Source organism: Lipotes vexillifer, unplaced genomic scaffold, assembly GCF_000442215.2.
Source record: "Lipotes vexillifer unplaced genomic scaffold, Lipotes_vexillifer_v1.1 scaffold139, whole genome shotgun sequence".
NCBI classification, from domain to species: Eukaryota; Metazoa; Chordata; class Mammalia; order Artiodactyla; family Lipotidae; genus Lipotes; species Lipotes vexillifer.
In genome coordinates this window covers 1,551,274-1,567,855 of record NW_006793370.1, presented here as the reverse complement: position 1 = coordinate 1,567,855, position 16,582 = coordinate 1,551,274, and the positions used below count along the sequence as shown (strand labels likewise).

At 38.1% G+C, this 16,582-nt stretch overlaps 1 protein-coding gene across 2 annotated transcripts in view; it reads left to right on the top strand.

The window, feature by feature from the left end:
- LOC103084264 (estrogen-related receptor gamma) overlaps positions 1 to 16,582 on the top strand; it is a 159,144-nt gene that overhangs the window by 90,769 nt on the left and 51,793 nt on the right. Inside the window, exons 2-3 of one of the 2 annotated variants that reach the window (XM_007466319.1) lie at positions 3,679 to 3,789; positions 7,414 to 7,575. In XM_007466319.1, coding sequence (XP_007466381.1) covers positions 3,679 to 3,789; positions 7,414 to 7,575 — 273 coding nt within the window. Of the gene's footprint in view, positions 1 to 3,678; positions 3,790 to 7,392; positions 7,576 to 16,582 lie in introns of both variants that reach the window. The other variant, XM_007466318.1, reaches the window with a different exon arrangement.

Here is a 16,582-nt window from a genome sequence, read left to right as displayed (position 1 = left end):
GAATAATTTTAGTGTGATGTGGAAGTAGTCGCAGGTGTGTTACTAGGATTTGAGTTCAGACATTTCACTGAGCATGAAGTCAGCTAAACTAAATCATTATCATCATCACCATGTCTCTAGAAGATGCATAAAAAGAAGATTTTCCAGACTTTGAAAAGAGGTTAAAAGCAGTATAAATATTTTTTACTTGAAATTGTTGATATTTGTCTACTTTTAACCCCCTAAAATGGGAATAAAACTTTCACATAAAAGTGATTATGATCTTTTTAAATATATCGACTCTAGAAATGTTTACTGTTAATTGTTATCTAAACTTGGCAGGGACAGTTTTTCTGTATGTTGACTGCCCATCAACTTGCGCTACATAATTGTATTAATTATTAATTATGTAGTATTAATATCTGTTTTTTTCCCTCTACAGTCATCTACTGAGTACCATATACATAAAGTTATAAATCATAAAAGAATGCTTTGTCCAGCTGATCTTTATTTTAGGAAGTAAGAAAGCGTTAAATCATGGCTTTTGTAAAAAAGTACTTGAATATTTAGAAACTGGATAGATACGTAGATGGTATGGAGGGATGGATGGATAGATAGTAGTTCATCTACTCACACACGGAAAGGAGGTGAGAGGGAGGGAAGAAAGCAAGAAAAAGAGGGAAAAGGAGAAAGAGAAAGCGAGAATGAACATAAGAGTGAAAAAGAACACTCCTTTAGATTTTGGAGGAGCACGTAAAAATAATATGAATATTTCAGTAATTCATTGTTCAGAGTTGAAAGGAAATGCACAGTAATAAAATTATTTCACAATACTTAAAGGATATATTCCTACAAATACAAAAAATATCCCATAATGCATAATAAAAATTCTGTCAATCAAGTGTATGTATTTTTTTCTTCATGATATTTAATAACTAGTTTTCAGTGTTGCACTTCTCCCGTAAACTTGGGCCAGTTGGCTAAGCTGATTGGTGGCTTTAGTGTGATATAACTGTGTCAGAACTGTGTCCAGCCAAGACCTTGAATCCAGCCTTTCAGCTACGATCCTCTTCCACAGGCCTTCAGGATGGACGAAATCCATTGTCAGAAGCTCACCAGCTCTGACTCCTGTGTTGGAAAATACATAGTGTATTGTTCAGTATTTGAGCATGTGAGGCTATATTGCTCAGGGTGAACTCATGCCCTGACAGACACCAAAAGCAAAGTTTGGAGTCTACAAACCTAATCAAGATTTTTTGTTTTTTTTTTTTTTTTTTTTTTTTTTTTAATTTTTAAAATTTTTATTGGAGTCTAGTGGATTTACAGTGTTGAATTCGTTTCATATATACATACCTATATCCACTCTTTTTTAGATTCTTTTCTCATATAGGTCATTACCGAGTACTGAGTAGAGTTCCCTGTGCTGTACAGTAGGTCCTTGTTGATTATTTGTTTTATGTATAGTAGTGTGTGTATGTCAGGCTTTCTTGGTTCTAACAATTTCAGAGTTATTTTTAAATGTTTCCTCCTTTTTTTAGCCTTCGTCTGTCATTGTCTTTGTCTGGCTCTGTTTGTTTCATCCTGCCTTCTCTCCACACCTCTAACCATATCACATTAATGTTCACATTGCGTTGGAGCTGGATGCCAAACGTGTTATGGTACCACTTTTAGTTATATATGCTTTTAATTTTCTAAACTCTTATAATGAAAAATTTTAAATTCTTATAATGAAACAAATTTGAATGGATCTCAGATGAACAGACAAAATGTGACCACATTATATAAACTGGAAAAATATCTTGGAGAAAGAAAGAAGTGAAAAAAGACAAAACGTGACTAAAGGGGTGGAAAGGGAAAAGGTGTGAAACTTTAGTAAATTAAATATAGACACAATAAAAATAGAACATTAGAAATTAGATAAACGAAGGAATGGAACTCTAGGCGCAAAATTTTTCTAAAAGCAGCAGTCAAGAAATGTTTCTTCATGACTCACAAGCATTCTATTTTCATTGAATACTTAGAGACTGTACCTGAGCTCTTCGTTTTTTGATATTTGTTTGTCTAAACCTACTTACTTGCTCTTGAGGTTGTCTCCTGATGTCACTTAAACTCTGCTCTGATGTTTCAGTTCGACATTTCAGGGTTTATCTAGAACCAAGTGTATGTCTGTGTGTATCACTAAAAGGAAATCAACTCTTAAAGTAGTAGTATTAAGATAATATGAAAAGTTATGTTTTTCTTTAGCTCATGGATTGATAGTCATCTTTAACATATGAGTATATATATTCACCTTCAGGATTCACATAGAAATAGATCAGCCTTTCCCAAACTGTTTCATGTAATTCAGTTACACCACAACTCACCTGTTCCACGTGACATTAACAGATGTTCCCAAAACAGGATCCTTGGTTAAATTGGTTTGCAAAACATTGCATAGGCTGTATCTCCCTCTGAGAGTTCTATTTGAGAGTTTGTTGCATGTTAAAGGCTCTGAGAGGGCCTTCAGTACATTAACAATACTGAGGATACTGTTAAACCAAATCTATCTTCTGGACAGTTTGAGAAATACCAAAATATGTACAATGAATTACTTCGTTGTGAATTTATTAATGGATAATGTTAATACTGTCTTATCAATTAAGGTACAATCTAAGACCGCAAAGCGAGTCTCTCACCTCTCTCTTACTCCCAAGTAACCTTCTCTTTATTTGATAAAGATTTATATGTTTCTATCCTAAACTTTACAGTTACAGCCTGGAAACCATGTTATTAACAAGCGCCCCTCCCCACTGCCCCATGTAAATGAAACATTTCTTTCTTTTTAATCCCTTTCTTTCCCTTTTGCCCCTTTCCTTAATGTGATAGATCCACTGCCAGCAATACCTCCCTGAATCTTGACCCAGTCCGTCACTCATGGGGAAAAAGTATTACTAAACGCCAGTCCACTTTTGCCTACTTTCTAGCTTCACGCTTCATCTCTGCCCTCCTAACAAATCCCTCCTTTGCCATCCTGGCCTCCTGAATCCTTTCAGGAATCTCCTCCTCCTAACCTGCGTTCAGTCCAAACCTGCTCTCAGTTTTCTCTCATTTGAAGGAAAATACAAACTTGTGCCAAAATGTAAAGGACGTGCTCCTTCTGAGACATGTTGACTTAGAACATGGAACGATGCTTGGCGTCTCATCTTGTGAAGTAGGGTTCCAGCTCTGTACAACATGTGTAGGGGTTTTCAACTCAGTTCAGTTCCACAGGTCCATGTGGAGTCCTCTGATAGACCGGCGTGGATTGAACAGCTCTGGGTCTACTGATCTACTCAAGCCCACACATTGAGCTTTCAGGGGGTGACCGATGGAGAGGATACACATTGCCAACGTCTTTAATTTGAGAAACTGAGTTAGCACCAAATTCCAGTTTCTTTGTATTAATTCTCAAGGAAAGGTGCCTTTCTTTTGGCATGTAGGCGACTCTGATGGCCTTGCATAAATGTCTTTCAGCTTGGTCATCTCTGCCAGGTTTGGTTTTCCAACCTGTGCCAGTCTTGGTTTAGCCGTCACTTTTTTACATCCCTCTACTTCCCCTGGTCTCTTCTGCAATCTACTCTCTGCTTACCTAGCACCCGTGGATGCTACTCTCTGTGTATTTGATTGGGGTCTCAGAGATAGTTACCTCGACAGTAAGGACGTGCCTGTCTTTCCCCACAGGAGTGCGTCTTGACAGAGTACGTGGAGGTCGGCAGAAGTACAAACGCAGAATAGATGCGGAGAACAGCCCATACCTGAACCCTCAGTTGGTTCAGCCAGCCAAAAAGCCATGTAAGTACAGAAGACGTGTCTGGCTTTCCAGCACACGACATCCTCCCAGCTGGCTCTAGGTACATGACTTTTGGCATGCCCATTCCTACTGACTCCAACGAGACTTCTCTTTGTTGGCGGGGGTGGGGAGATGTGGCTTTATTCCCAAGGATTGCCTTTGAAGAGCAACAGCAACTCAGCTAATTATCTTTTTTTCCTGTGGTTTTCTCCCCCTCTACCTTTTTCTCACCTAGTCATTTTGTGGAAGCATAAGCATACCAAGGCATAGCTTATATAGTGCGAATTTTACATTTACGGGTTATCTTTATTTTCAGAGGTACATAAAATGGATCGTACCATGATCCGGAGCCGTTAGTTTCAGATTTCACAAGAAAGTGATTTTTGTAGTTTCCACTAGCTAAATGAGTTTGTTCAACCTCCCAATGAAAATACATTAGGAGCCTCATTAATTTAGAGCTATAGAAGGTTAACACACTAGCTAGCAATAGATTAAAACAAGGATGGGCCCTGCTGATAACAAGCATAGGTTGGTGGTTCCATTTCAGGTGCCCTTATGGGCATTATGAATTGTTTTTTAAAAGCCCATGGTTTGATAATGCCCGGCTGCAATTTGAAACAATGGTAGGTATGTAGCTAAAATGCAAACCCCATTCTCTTTGTCATTAGCTAAAAAGAGCTAGAATATAGATTGAGGCAGTTAACTGTGTTCCAGTTTCTGAAAAATCAGTTCATGGCTGTAGTGCAAAAGAGCTAACGTTCTAGGATGTTTATGCATAGAGTTTATGCGAGGCACTGAAAGTGCTTTGGTGGAAACAATTCTCACATTTAGCTGTCTCTGTCTCAGAAGACACAACCAGCCCTCACCAGAGGAAGTTGCAGCTATAGCAGTTCTAGAAAGGACACGGGTAATTTTTGATCTGCTTTCGAGGGAAGAGAAAGTGTCCTCTTCTCATTCAGATTCTCCAGGAGGGGTCGCTGCTATGCATCATCCGTGTGAGCATATGGGCATCTGTTAAATACATAAAACAGACCCTGAACTGTAAATGAAAGGACATTTTAGCTATGTCAAAGGAAAAACAACCAGTTTTACATAAAATTGAAGCTTAAGTGAACATATGGCATGGTTTCCTTTTGCCTTTCCAAAAAACGTTATGTTGATTATACCTTCAATTGTCCAATCTGGCATCTTCTCAGCCTGCATGAGCTGTTTGGCATTCTGCAAATACAATCTAGGACTGCATTAAGCAGATTTTGCACATTAGAATAAAAAAACTTTCTGATAATACAATAAAATGCAATAAACACTAATGCTTAATTTCATTAGAGGTTTCGTTTTCCTGGATTCACTGATATCCAGACTGGCCATTTCTCATTCATTTTATACAAAGTCGACTGACACCATTGATGATATCCTCTACCGAGAGAAAAATGAGCACCAGCCCATTCGTAAGTCCACAGGATGGATAAAGAAACATGTACGGTTTTCGGTGTAAACCTGAGAAATTAGGAAGAGGCTTGTCAAGTACCTTTAAGAAGATTACAGCAATTTCAGTGAGCTCCATTTGTCTGAGATGAAAGAGGACTCCTAATAAATCATTACTCATTATCTTAAGGCCTCTGTGTTCATTTTCCTTAGTCTATCCAATTAGTGTATTTTGGTAACAAACATTTATAAAACTTAATTTTCAGATCCTGTCAGATAAATGTCAAGAGACCAGGCATGGGCTTTGCTCAGAAAGTGGCTGGGGGAGATTTCTGGAGCCTGACTGATTGTTTGTGTACTACAAAAGCCCAAGAATGAAAATTGGGTTCTATTGATTCTAATTAGGGAAACATTAAATAAGATTCACCTAGGAACAGTGCTGCCGGCTATTCCATTTTCTGAATGATAGGAATTTCTAAGCTTCCACCAAATTTCTCTGACCCCCTCCCGTCAAGTATCCAGTGGCTTGGGTAAAACAGGTTGCATTTTCCCTGTACTAAAAGAACTCGAATCACGGTTTCCTTCCGTCACATTTTTGTACCCTTTATTACTGCATTTTCTTCTAATCCTGAGGATCTAGTAGTTGCTGACAGGTTTTGCTGCATTGTCAGAGCAATGAAAGTGGAAACTTTTCCAAGCATAGCTAAAAAACAGGGTGTTGTTTCGATAGCATATACGAGAAACAAATGTCATTCTCTTCAGATCCTACAAATTTTAAAAAAAAAAGAATATTTGATTTTAATTTCTTTTTTAGAAAATACGATATTTGGGGATACTTCCTCCCAAATCTGTATTTTTAATTTGATAATAATTGAATATTACTGCCATTGAATGGTTATCTGTTGATAATTTGAAGTGAACAGAATTCATGTGACAGTCATAATAGTAAAAATTTTAAACTCTATCAGAAAAATTACAAACTATAGCTTGGATAAGTATCCTTGTTACGTTGTTACAGCAGACAAAAAAAAGAACTATGTTTTCAATTCTAAGGTATATGAAGTCTTTTCATTTTGAGTTAAAAAAGTTAAAAGTGTATAGGGAAAGGCAAATGGTCTAGTAAACGTAGAGGAACCTTTGACTGGGCTCACAAAGATCACATTTAATACCCTAGTTTTCTAGAGTAATAGGACACAGACATTGAAATATCTGAGTTTATTCTTACCTATTTGTATTTCCTCACTTAGAAGAAAGTATCAAATCTAAAGCTACATGTAGAAATTGAAAGTGGGGCCAACAAGAAAAATCATTCTGTTAGCAAGGCTTTATAACCCCTTCCATAAACTCTCACGTGGCCCTGAGCGATAAAACACATTTGATGTGATGCTTTCCATTTGTCTCTAGTGTTTATTTTATGAAGGATTTTAAAAACATATATCACAAGTTTCAGACAGATAAATCTGAACCAGAGAATGAACTAAAGACAGCAGATGAAAACAGAGGATTAAAGTATTAGACGCTCCAAAGAGGAAATACAGTCACATTTAAGTTGGAGTATTTTTCTGGAAACTGACATTGGCTGTATTTGGAAGATGGGCCTGGTGTGTGGGGAGGGGGAGAAAGGCAAGTCGTTTGTATTGAATGCATCCCACAGAGACAGAGTTATACAGTCAGTAATTCACCCCGGCAGAAGGGCTCTGACCTTTGCTCCTCTTTAAAGGAATTAGGACAGTTAATGACTTTCATGCCCATTATGTCTATGGGCAGTAGGAGTTCTTTACCTCCTGCATTATGTTCTGTATTTCAATGGCTTATGTGGATATTTATTTTAAAGCTGTTGTATGCTATTTAATCTGCTTCCCCAGATCCCACTTAAGAATCAAAGAGCAGACCCAGAAAGCCTCTAACTTCTCTTATCTGTTTGCTATAAAAAATTTCATGACAGGACGGATGCTTCATTCCAGCAAAGGCAGGTAAAGCCAAGGAGAAACAAAGAACTATTACAACTGCTATGGGTTTTCCAGAACACTGTTTAATGTATATATGTTGAACTGTAAATGGAATATTTGGGGTTGATTATAGGTGTTTGTGGGGTGTTTTTGTTGTTTTTTGTTTTTGCTCAAAACACCACCTAGTTTAGAACATGCGAAAGAGGGATGCTGCTACTAGTGATCTGGTAGTGCTCTGGTCTGATTCTGCAGATAACAAGATTGTCTCACATTTATTGGTGGCTGAACCGGAGAAGATCTATGCCATGCCTGACCCTACTGTTCCCGACAGTGACATCAAAGCCCTCACTACACTGTGCGACTTGGCCGATCGAGAATTGGTGGTTATCATTGGATGGGCGAAGCATATTCCAGGTACCTTTTCTGAAATGAAAAAGAAAAGTTTGCAATGAATTCCCTAAGCTTTCTATGTTGACTTAGGCAAATTCACAATTTTCTCACTAGGATTTTAAGTTTTTATTTATTTATTTAAATTTGCTTTTTTATTTGTATTTTTTAAATTAATTTATTGTTCTTGGCCACACTGTACGGTTTGTGAGAACTTAGTTCCCCAACCAGGGATTGAACCCGAACCATCGGCAGTGAAAGCACAGAGTCTCAACCACTGGACCACCAGGGAATTCCCGTTCATTAGGATTTTTTTAAACCTTTACATTTGTTTTTGTCATACTTAATTTAGTGCTTTCTTGGTCCTAATAGAATCATATGCCCTTTTTATAACTGTACCATCTTGAATGCTTGTTAATTATTTTTTCGCATATGAAGGTACTATTGCCAACCTAAGATAAAGAGAATATAACTTGTTAAAATATTTCTTTATTCTTTTAAAAAGTCCGAGTTTTCTCCTAAGGAAATACTTCTGTTTTTTCTTTTCACTTTAAATAAATGTTTATGAATTGGGGGCTTTAAGGCAGACAGCCTGGGTATAAGTCCTGCCTGGCCTGCCAATCGGTCAACTTCCCGAACTTACTCTATCTTAGCTTCCTAAACCCTAAATAAAGCTATAATATCGTAATAAAACAAAGTTTTTGTCAGGAGTAGTCTAGATACCTTTTTTCCTTTTAAAAATCACTTATTTTGTTGTTCATAGTGGCGATTTATACTGAATTGTTTTTCATATTTGCATATTGCTTTGGTTTACAATTAGATATTTACCATGAATTTATACATAAATTATGAAAATAAATGTTAAATTGACATTGTAAATATTCTCATATGGTGACTTAAGAGTAGGATTTCAGGGTTTTTTTAAAAATATTTATTTATTTATTTATTTGTTTGTTTATTTGATTGTGCTGGGTCTTAGTTGTGGCAGGCGGGCTCCTTAGTTGTGGCATGCAAACTCTTAGTTGCAGCATGCATGTGGGATCTAGTTCCCTGACCAGGGATCGAACCCGGGCCCCCTGCATTGGGAGTGCAGAGTCTTATCCACTGCGCCCCCGGGGAAGTCCCCAAAGTAGTATTTTTAAAGTATCCAATTATTTTTCTCTCCAGGCCTGTCATTAGATCAGTGAACATATACCTGATCACAAGGTTTAAGAATTTTAGTAGTCTACTTGAATTATTGTTTGTTTGAGCTTTGATCTTCAAATAGTTTACAAACAAATTTTTGGGTGATGAGCCATGTTTCTTTGGTACGGTGAACTTATTTCTGTCTCCTTAAACTAGTTTGTCTTTATGCTTTGAATGCTACAGTAATTTCTTTAATCAAATTGATGGAAGTCCCTTTCCCAGCCCACACTGAAACCAATTTATTGGTCATGATACGCCAGCTATGTTGCTAACAGTCGTAACGAACTGTCAGGCGATATCGCAGTGAAGCTAATTTGAAGTCATTAGGTGTGCAGCGTTCAGGCAACAATTTGTTACAGTGCTTGGGAACACAGCTGACATTTCTGAATGGCTTTGTTCACTGCAGTTCTAGATGAGGCCAAGCAAATTGTAAACTAATTTAAACATCACTCTGTATTATACCGGCTACTTTGTCTTACACTGTTTGCTAATAAAGCACCCCAGATTAAGTCAAAACTAGTTAAATAGGTGAGCCGGAGTGTATTCTTTAGAAGATACCTCCACAAGGGTCACTACATCTAAAAGAAAGATGAGAATTTGATTGTGTGGATAGCTGATTTGCATTTGGATTGTAATCATATCTATAAGGTTTTTAGAAAAAGCAAAAAAAATCGAAATAGAATATGCTGAAAGATGGTGAGACATTGGAAGTTGTAGCAGTGGAAACAACCAGAATTTACCTAAACAGTGTATGAAAACTTTTTTGGAAGGAAAGTGTTATGAAGGGTTTTAGAAAGAAACAAAACTAAGATTTGTTGAAGTGTCCACAGATACTTTTAAAGATAATCAATATATATTAATATCAGTTACATTTATCCACACACACAGGTACACAGACATACATACTCGCATTATTCTAACCCAGGGTTTCTCAGTCTTGACGCAGTTGATGTTTGGAACCAGATAATCTTTTGTTATGGGGCCTGTCCTGTTCCTTGTAGGGTATTTAGCAGCATCCTTGGTTTCTACCTATTAGCATCCTTGAGTTGTAACAAACAAAAATGTCTTCACACATTGCCAGATGTCCTCTTGGGGGGCAAAATCATGCCCCTCTTCCCCGGTTGAGACCCATTGTTCTAACTCAGGAATCATATATTATTATCCTTAATTCGAAGATAGGGAGGTCTGGGGCAGAGAGAGGTAAAAGCACTTGCACAGGGCTTCCCTGGTGGCGCAGTGGTTGAGAAGTCCGCCTGCCGATGCAGGGGACACGGGTTCGTGCCCTGGTCCGGGAAGGTCCCACATGCCGCGGAGCGGCTGGGCCCGTGAGCCGTGGCCGCTGGGCCTGCGCGTCTGGAGCCTGTGCTACGCAACGGGAGAGGCCACGAATTCTGCCCAAGTTCTCCCTGAATTAAGAAATTTGTTAAGCCCATATTTTGTTATCGTACAGACATTCCATAATAACGATCAAGAGAAGTCAACAACTCCTGCTGCTGCTCTCTGGAAAGGAAAAGTCAGTGATAAATTTGTGGGTCCAGTTGTGTATCTAAGTAGAAATGTCAGCTTACAGAGGAACTTGTCACAGTAAAGGGGCTCTGGTGACCTTTGTGAAGACAGTAACTTTAAATAACTATGAGTAACAGCATTTCCAGTGGTGGAAACAATTGCTATACGATTATATGTTCAGTCTGAAGCTGAGGCTTAGAATTGGTAGGGGCTGACGTTATTCTCTCTCCCCAGCAAATGCCAATGGAGGTTACTGTGCAATGATGATTCACAGCTCTGTTTTTCGTGATACCTGGAGGGTGTTTTAAATGATTGCAAGGAGTATCTTGGCTTTTCAGAGAGGGATTAGCAAAACACGAATTCACTGAAATGCCTTTAAATTTCATAACAGTAAGTGTGCCATGCAGTGTTCGGAGGTAGAAGTAAAAAGAGGCCGTGATACCAGCGTGCTGGTCTATATACCCGGGTTCAGGGAGCCTGGGCACGGCAGCAACATGGAGCATGGGATGGGGAGGGGGTAAAGCCAAAGAGAATATAAAGATTAAAGTCTCATTTCTGCCTTGATAAAAGTAAAAATGTGTTTTTGATACCATGACCTAGTCCTCATAACTGGGGTCAGAGCTGGAATGAAAGCCAAATCAGAACGGAAATTTCACCTGTCTTAATCTTCACTTGAAAATTGTTTGTTTTTTTAAATGCTTCTGTTAAAACTAAAGTGAAATCTTTTTTTAAAATATACTAAAATCCAAGCCTTTGCTCTCTTTGTGCTGCCCTCAGTTTGTGAAATCACACACACACACACACACACACACACACACACATACTTTTTAAAAATTAAGTTTAGCATATAAGATCACATCAGTAGCCTTTCTGCACTCCTGGGAAGATACTTTTGTATACTTGCTTGTGCTACATAAAAAAGTGACAAATTCAACAAAGGAAAATATTGAAGGAGAATACATAGGGAGTGGGGTTTTTTTTTTTATCAGTAAATAGGATTAGTTGACTTACTTTAATAAATCACATAAATGGAAAAGTGTGTTGTTCGGAAACATGACCATACTTTATCTCTAGAAGCAAAAAGATCACAAGGGCTTTAGAAAATGCTTGACTTTAGTTGAAGGAGCATAAGGGCACCAGAACAGATGATGGTGCCCTAATAGCCCTTTTTAAGAATGACAGGGCCCCACCATTAGCATCCTTTTATATCCTTGGAAATTGCTCATGCCTCGCTTTTCTGGTTCCTATCTGCCTGACTCTTTTTTATTTCTCTTTCAATTTCGTCCGCGCTCGGATAAGCGCATGCTAACACAATATGATTGAGCTGTAAAATGGACCGCTGTCGCCTCTAATCTCTTTTATGTAGATACGGAGGTCCTGCACACTCCACTCCATTCTCTCTCCATTGTTGGCCTTTTTTAGAATGGGCTGCCAAGTAATGGAGGCTCCGTCAAATATTAGAGCTAGGTTTCACAGGGTGTGATAAGACGATTATCAGCCCAGCAGTCAGATCTATTATTGTTCTTTGTGGTTGATTAAAATATTATTTTGTACTGGAACTTTGTTAGCAAAATGCAGAATGTGCTTCGTCAGATGGTGCTTAAAAAAGCATCACCCATATTAGCTGACCTATATAAGTGGCTTAAATATATTTATGGATCTTGCCAGACGAATGACTTTAAGAGAAAGGTATTTGAACAATTCAGTGAATGAATGTATTTTAGAAGTTGTTTTTTCCTTTATCAAATATGGCAGATTATCAGGTGGGCTTGTTTATTTTTGACATGACAGATCGAACAGTTACCTGCTGAAGAAAGAGGACTCCATTCAAGTTTGGAGCCTCTTAGTGACATTTTTAAAACAGGAAAAAAAACACAAAAAGCTATAGTTTTTCTTCATACCAAATGAAGGCAGGAACTATTAAGCTCAAAAAGAAAACCACACTAGGAAGAGATGTGATAAAACAGTCTTTATGTATAGTTATTCATGTAAGAAACAGAAGTCTAAAGTATAGAAACCAGTATTCTCCATTTATTCTGAAACATTTTTTCTAAAACGTTCACTTAGGAAAATGTATTAAAACCTGTTCAGCGAGTTGGCTTTTTCTAGTTTTCTCAACAGAAGTACTTAGAATTTTCTATAAATGACAGAAATCTCTAAAGAACACGGATAAGCTATTTCTATATTAGGATATAAATTTTGTGAGAGAATACCCAAGAATATTTTGAAGTAATATTTATGGCTAATGATACTGTTTAAAGATATATTTATTGTTCTAATGCATTTTACGTAGAGATCAATTTTTTTAGATTGTATCATTCCCTAGGAGAAGTTGTGAAGGTTTTGTTTTTTAACTGCCCGTTACTTATCTTAAACTGCTGGCACCATTACATGATTATGACATGTGAAAAAGCACAAAAAATTGTGGTGGAAATAATTACTGTAAGATTATGTTTCCATTTGTAACACCAGGTAAGTTTTCATGTGTATGCATGTGATTATGGTTTCACATGCAGGAAACGGCATAGTTAACTAAGAGAGTTATGTTATATATAAAAAGGACCTAATATGCTGTTTCGTTTCTATATCATTGGCACTTGAAAAATGTACTGTTGATTAGTTGATAAAAAATATGCACAGCACAAAACTATTAATTGGCTCTGAGGCTCCGCCCTCCACCCCATTGTATAACTGAATTTACGCGTAGTTGTAATTTCTACTTTGCTACAAGTGAATTAAAGCGATTACAGCTCTTTTCTCAGGATTAATTTTTCTTATATGCATGTAACTTAATGATTTCAGATCTGTGAAGTCATTGAGTCTTTTAGTTAAGTGGAGAAAATTCCTATGGGAGTAGAAAGATAAACTTAGCCAAAATTTTATTATTATTATTTTTTTAATGGTACGCGGGCCTCTCACTGCCATGGCCTCTCCCGTTGCGGAGCGCAGGCTCAGTGGCCATGGCTCACGGGCCCAGCCGCTCCGTGGCATGTGGGATCTTCCCGGACCGGGGCACGAACCCGTGTCCCCTGCATCGGCAGGCGGACTCTCAACCACTGCGCCACCAGGGAAGCCCCAAGTGGAGAAATTTTAAATTTAAGATCCAATGCCTTGGCACTTAGTAAGACTATTTAAATTATAACTATATTCAATTATCAGATAGTTGGAAGTTATGTTTAATGTACCTGGTAGTTGTATACCTGTGTACCGGTAGTTGTGGTTTATAAAAGGTAGAATAATTCTGAAAGTAAAATCAGAAAACCTGAGCTGTATATAGTTGAGTAATATTTTGTAAGTTATGTAATTGGTCTAGCCATTAGTTATATTGTGAAAATCAAATGAGGAAAAAAAACACACATACAAATTATACACATATGCATAATTAATTTGCAAATTATCAAGAATGATCTAAAAACGTAAAATATTCAATGTTCATTTTAGTGCCTAAGAGATTGTACATAGATTGTCATTTTATTGTAATTAGAGCCAAGCGATCCAAAAAGTTAGTATTCATAAGAGCTATTTCAAAAAATATTCAGAACAAACATCCATTATAATAGAAAGGGAGGGAAAGGTTGTTTAACCAAGAGGATCACTGTATGGATATTGCCATCATTCTGTCCTAGGCGAACAAGACCATTAGCTCCTAGATAGTCAGGTTCGTCCTCCTCGGCCACACCTGAAATAACTGAATGTTTATCAGTTTTTGAAGTCACAATTGTGATATGGAGAAAGGAACAAGTTGAAAACTATGTTGTGAAAAAAATAATCTGAAAGATCCCCTACAGCCTTGTTCATTTTCTGCAGCTACCCTTGCTAGAAAGGAGAAAGACCGACAAAGAAGGTTTGAGGTTTCCCAGACAGAGACCTGGTTCAAGAGATACCCCCAAATGTTATTAAAGGTGCTCACAAAGACCTCTCCACACCACTCAGTGCCCTTGTTTGTGACCTGATGCACAGTGCTGTCACCATGCTGAATTACCTGTGCTCACGTAACCTCTGTTCCAGTATTCTGGTCCATTCCTAGGTATCCCCCAAATATATTTGCCATCCATTCGTCGTCATGCCATTGTGTACCTCTGATCAACGAGGAATCATGATTTCATAGCAGTCATGAATACAATTTAAGTATTTGAGTGTCTGCTATGGACCTAATACTATGCTAGGTACTGTGGGGCTTATTAAAGCTGCAGGTGACCTGATCTCCACCCTGAATCATGGATCTGTGTCTGCATAAATATCTGTGCATACATGTGTGCATTGTTATGTGGTAATCTTCTTTTTTGTGGGATTAAGCTTTCAATACAAAAACAACTAACATTGGTAGAGTTTATTATTGTTTACAAAGCACTTTGACGAACTTTTACTAGATGTCCATAACAATTCAGTTGTTTAACTCTTATTATCCCCTAGAGTCAGGAATTTTGATTCACACTGTTAGTAGTGTTACTTGAACCATGGAATATTTAACTTAAATGACTTTTTACCAGTAGCTTCAGTAGGTCTTTCTCCCCTATCCTCCTCTACTGCCCCCGTACATTTTTTGTCATTTGTTCCAGATTACCTACCTGCCTTTCATACAAGTTTAGGCAAATGGAACATATTTGCCCTGTCTTTAAATTTTGTCTCTACATTTATAAAATGAAGGGAGAATTGAATCAAAGAGGAAATGTATGACACACCTTTAAAATCAATAAAAATCGGGCTTCCCTGGTGGCGCAGTGGTTGCGAGTCCGCCTGCCGGTGCAGGGGACAGGGGTTCGTGTCCCGGTCCGGGAAGATCCCACATACCGCGGAGTGGCTGGGCCCGTGAGCCACGGCCGCTGCGCCTGCGCGTCCGGAGCCTGTGCTCCGCAACGGGAGAGGCCACAACAGTGAGAGGCCCGTGTACCGCAAAAAAAAAAAAAAAAAAAAAAAAATCTATAAAAATCAAGGTGTTTGATTGATAGTGTGCCCTTTATATCCCCGATCACAAATTTTAATGAAACAAGGTGATCACTGTGTAGCTACTCAGCTGAATGGTTGGAAAAGTTTTTAAATGGTTGGTTGCTAAAATTGAAGGCTCTTCCTCCCCAGTTCTGTTCAGATTCACTGAGTTGAAGATTTCTCTATTCATCAAGTCCTAAAAAGATGGTATCATTTTCAGGCAAGTAATTGTAATCGCGAAACCCTTTCGAATGCTAAGGTGACAAGATGAGTCTCATCATTCGGTTCACTATATATATCAGAAGGCTGAACAAGCCTGCAATCTACCTGAGGGTTATCAAAATATTGACATCCCATAGACCTGGCCCAACTCATATCTTTCTGTTCTGGAATTCTGTTTGTTCATAGAGCTGTTACTTCCGACTTTTAGGTTCTTCTCGAGGCTACTTGATGAGTTCAAGAGAGAAAGACTTCTGTGTCTCGTGAAAAGAATTCTGTATGGAAGCTGATTTAATTAGCATAACACATATATGCTTAAATGGCTCGTTAAAATATTTTTCCATCTCTAAAAGAAGAATTGGAGGGAGAAGTTTAAACGTGATGCTGGCGTGTTTTGTTTCTCCCTCTGCTCCTCTTTGACCCTCTCTCCATCCCTAATCCCACCTCCCTCCCGAGGGCTGGTCACACGTTTTCCCCTGCGTCCCCCTTGCTCTGCCTCAGCCAATCTCCAAATGAATGCATGTCTATCGTGGCCTTGGCTTTGGCACTCTGGATATATTGATTAATAGTTGCCCTAAGCTCCTTTTAGCAAATCAAATTTTCACTTTTAGCAAGGATTTCGCCTCTGATTTATTCAGCAAAGTGAAATGCACTAAATTGACTTTGACATTCAGGGAAAATGGCTGAAAAACAAAGAGCAGAGGAAAGAGATATAAATTGTGTGGCAGCTGGAGACTTCAAGCATCCGAGGAACAGTTTTCTGTGGACTACAGAGTAATTTGAAAGCACACAGAGAAGTGGTTTCTTCAAAAAAAAAAAGAAAAAAAAATGCTGAGTTTTCTTTTTGAAAGAGGGTGTAAGTATTACTGAGCTGAACTCAGAATTTCTGGTACAATGCATTAAATTTTGTATATAAAAATAGCTGCGTAATCCAAGATTGCCTGTATCTAAATGAGTTTATGAAAGCTAGGACATAACCTAATTACACTGGAAAAAAGAAATAGTCAAGTCATCCCACACGAAATAGAATAGTCAATGTGAAAGTGTAAGTGCTGTGTAGTAGTGTGTGTGTGTGTGTGTGTGTGTGTGTGTGTGTGAGTGTGTTGTAAAGGATGGAGCTTTTCATCACCATAAAAAGAATTTGAAATAATTTTGGATCACAAGCCTCAGAAAAGCCATGTAACTTTACTCTCCTGTT